Genomic DNA, 2,945 nt, shown 5'->3' with positions numbered 1-2,945 from the left:
CGAGACCATCCTGGCTAACATGGTGAGGTGGCGGGCGCCTGTAGTCCCAGCTACTCAGGAGGCTAAGGCAGGAGAACGGCGTGAACCCGGAAGGCGGAGTTTGCAGTGAGCCGAGATCGCTTCACTGCACTCCAGCCTGGGAGACAGAGCTAGACTCCATCTCAAAAAAAAAACAAAAAACAAAAACAAAACACACACACACATACACACGTACACACACATTCACAGACCCAAAAACAAAACAAAACATCATTTTTCAACAATACAATCAATCTACAACACAAAATTCAAAATTATTTTATAATGCTTTCTTAATGCAAAATATGCTCATCTTTATATATATAGTAATGTTACTACACACCACTATTTCCTGTATTCAATAGCCTTTCTATTTATCTCTATGTGTTGAGCTTATACTTGTGAAGAATTTCAGGTTGGCAGGCAAATGGGTGGGTGGCTTATTTTCTGTGAAATTAAACAGTTTTAAACACTGGCTAGAAAATGTTCCACTGCCATTTCAACACATATTAATAACTACACCGATGCTTAAATTGCCATTTTCTGCAAAAAGCAGCGCAGTGTTGGGGTCAAAGATTAAGCAGTCTCTATTCTTAATGGCTTTTGCTATGTCCTCATGAATAGGTAGAGGAGTCGCTTCCCAAGTCAGTCGTCGCCGATTAGCCTTTAGCTCAAGTTGGTAAGCAAACTTTTCAGCTTCCTTGCGTGTTCCCACCAGCTGTACGACTGCGAAGAACTTCTGGTCGCCATTTTGATCTTCCTGTTTCTGCAAGACTAACATGAAGTGAACGCCAAAACAGGACTGTACCATCACCCAATCGAAAGCGCCAACAAGATTAATGTTGGTAGCAAGGAAAATTATATCCTCTCCCTCTATTGTTGTAATGTAGTCATGCGTATTCTTCAGATGAGGCATTATAGCATCCACGGTGCCTTGCCATTTACAGAGAGTACCGGGGCACGGGCAGGAATAAAGCCTAAACTGACATACGTCTTCATGACCTACTTTTTCTGCGTGTGCCAGAGTGATTTCACATCCCAAACAAGCATATCTACACGGGAAAAGTACAAAGTTAGCCACTTTCTCCATAGCCAAGTTGCGAATGTATCCCAAGGGGCCGCGGCAAATTGGACAAGATGTGAGCTTTGAGTGACAGCTTCTACAAACAAGATGGCCTCTCTGACACTGAAGAATTGGTGGTAACGCATAGTCTAAGCAGACTGGACACTGGAAGATACTTGCCAATTCATTGTTGGATCCAGTCGTGTCAGACGGGGCAGGCGCATTATTGGGTGGCGACGAGGTATCTAATGCAGCAGCCTGTTCACTCATTTCTGTAGGTGGAGAGGTATCCTCAGACTCCGGTCCCGTCACCAACGAATTCTGTCACCAGTCACTCCAACAGTGCCACCGCGGACAGCACCACTGCCTGCCTCTTGGCGGTGATGAAACAAACGGGACACCCTGGGCGTCCTCAGTCGCGCTGTAGAATGCTCCTAGCAAGGGCCGCCACGCTCCCAACCAGCCGCCATCACCTCGTGAGTCCTCAAGCCCCGTGCCCCATCGGCCGACGTCATCTCGCGAGTCCTTGAGCCTGGCTCCCCATTGGCCGCAGTCATCTCGCGAGTCCTCAAGTCCAGCTCCCCAATGGCCACCATCATCTCGCGAGTTCTCGAGCCTGTCTCCCCACTGGTTACCGTCATCTTGTGAGTCCTCGAGCACGCTGTGTATTACTTTTTTTGGGGGGGGTTCAGATGGGTTTCGTTTCTTGTCACCCAGGCTGGAGTGCAATGGCGACATCTTGGCTCACTGCAAACTCTGCCTCCCGGGTTCAAGTGATTCTCTACCTCAGCCTCCTGAGTGCTGGGATTACAGGCACTGCCACCACGCCCAGCTAATTCTTGTATTTTTAGTAGGGAGGGGGTTTCACCATGTTGGCCAGAATGGTCTCAATCTCTTGACCTCGTGATCGGCCCCTCTTAGCCCCCCAAAGTGCTGGGATTACAGGTGTGAGGCACTGCACTGGGCCATTTTTTATTTTTTGTGAGATGGAGTCCCCCTCTGTGGCCCAGGCTGGAGTGCAGTGGCGTGATCTTGGCTCACTGCAACCTCCGCCTCCCGGGTTCAAGCAATTCTCCTGCCTCAGCCTCCTGAGTAGTTGGGATTACGGGCGCAGGCCACCGAGCCCAGCTAATTTTTATATATTTAGTGGAGACGGGGGGGGTTCACCATATTCGTCAGGCTGGTCTTGAACTCCTGACCTCGTGATCTGCCCACCTCAGCCTCCTAAAGTACTGGGATTACAGGCGTGAGCCACCACGCCTGGCTGGTGCATTATTTTCTAACAGAAGCTATCACTATTTACAAATAAATAGCTTGAGAATTGCTTACTAAGTCCTAGAGATCAAACCAGAACTTACTGCTTTAGGTTTGTTTTTGATGCTATAATTACCAATTAAACTTTCATTTGAATATTTATAAATGAGGGGTTCAATATTCAGGGATTTTCTCTCAGTAGCAGATGGTTTTATGCCTGTAATCTCAGCTACTCAGGAGGCTAAGGCAGGAGAATCGCTTGAACCCGAGAGGCAGAGGTTGCAGTGAGCCAAGATCATGCCATTGCACTCCAGCCTAGGCAACAAGAGTGAAACACCGTCTAAATAATAATAATAATAATAATAATAAAGAATTTCTTCAAAATTTTGTTTTAAATGGAATGTATTATCTTGAAATTCATTTTATACAGTGGTCTTTGAAAGTTACTATATTTTTAATCTTTTGGAAGATTGTCTACAGTGTATTTATTTTAAATTATTTATCCAGAGTTTCATGTCCTCTATCTCTTCAAAAATGAAATATACACAGATATAAATTTGTATATATGCACACATAGAATGGGCATATATCTACTATAGGCAACGTAGTA

General features: G+C 45.7%; 1 protein-coding gene across 1 annotated transcript; it reads right to left on the bottom strand.

Moving 5' to 3' along the window:
- Positions 1-210: 210 nt before the first annotated feature.
- LOC129476070 (E3 ubiquitin-protein ligase SIAH1B-like) lies at positions 211-1,468 on the bottom strand. Its single transcript, XM_055268642.2, has one exon. The coding sequence runs from the start codon at positions 1,349-1,351 to the stop codon at positions 518-520; it is 834 nt and encodes a 277-aa protein (XP_055124617.1). The 5' UTR covers positions 1,352-1,468; the 3' UTR covers positions 211-517.
- Between the last annotated feature and the right edge of the window lie 1,477 nt (positions 1,469-2,945).

This window comes from Symphalangus syndactylus, chromosome X (genome assembly GCF_028878055.3).
Source record: "Symphalangus syndactylus isolate Jambi chromosome X, NHGRI_mSymSyn1-v2.1_pri, whole genome shotgun sequence".
Taxonomy (NCBI): Eukaryota; Metazoa; Chordata; class Mammalia; order Primates; family Hylobatidae; genus Symphalangus; species Symphalangus syndactylus.
The sequence above is the reverse complement of the archived record's forward strand: the minus strand, read 5'-3'. Positions and strand labels throughout refer to the sequence as shown.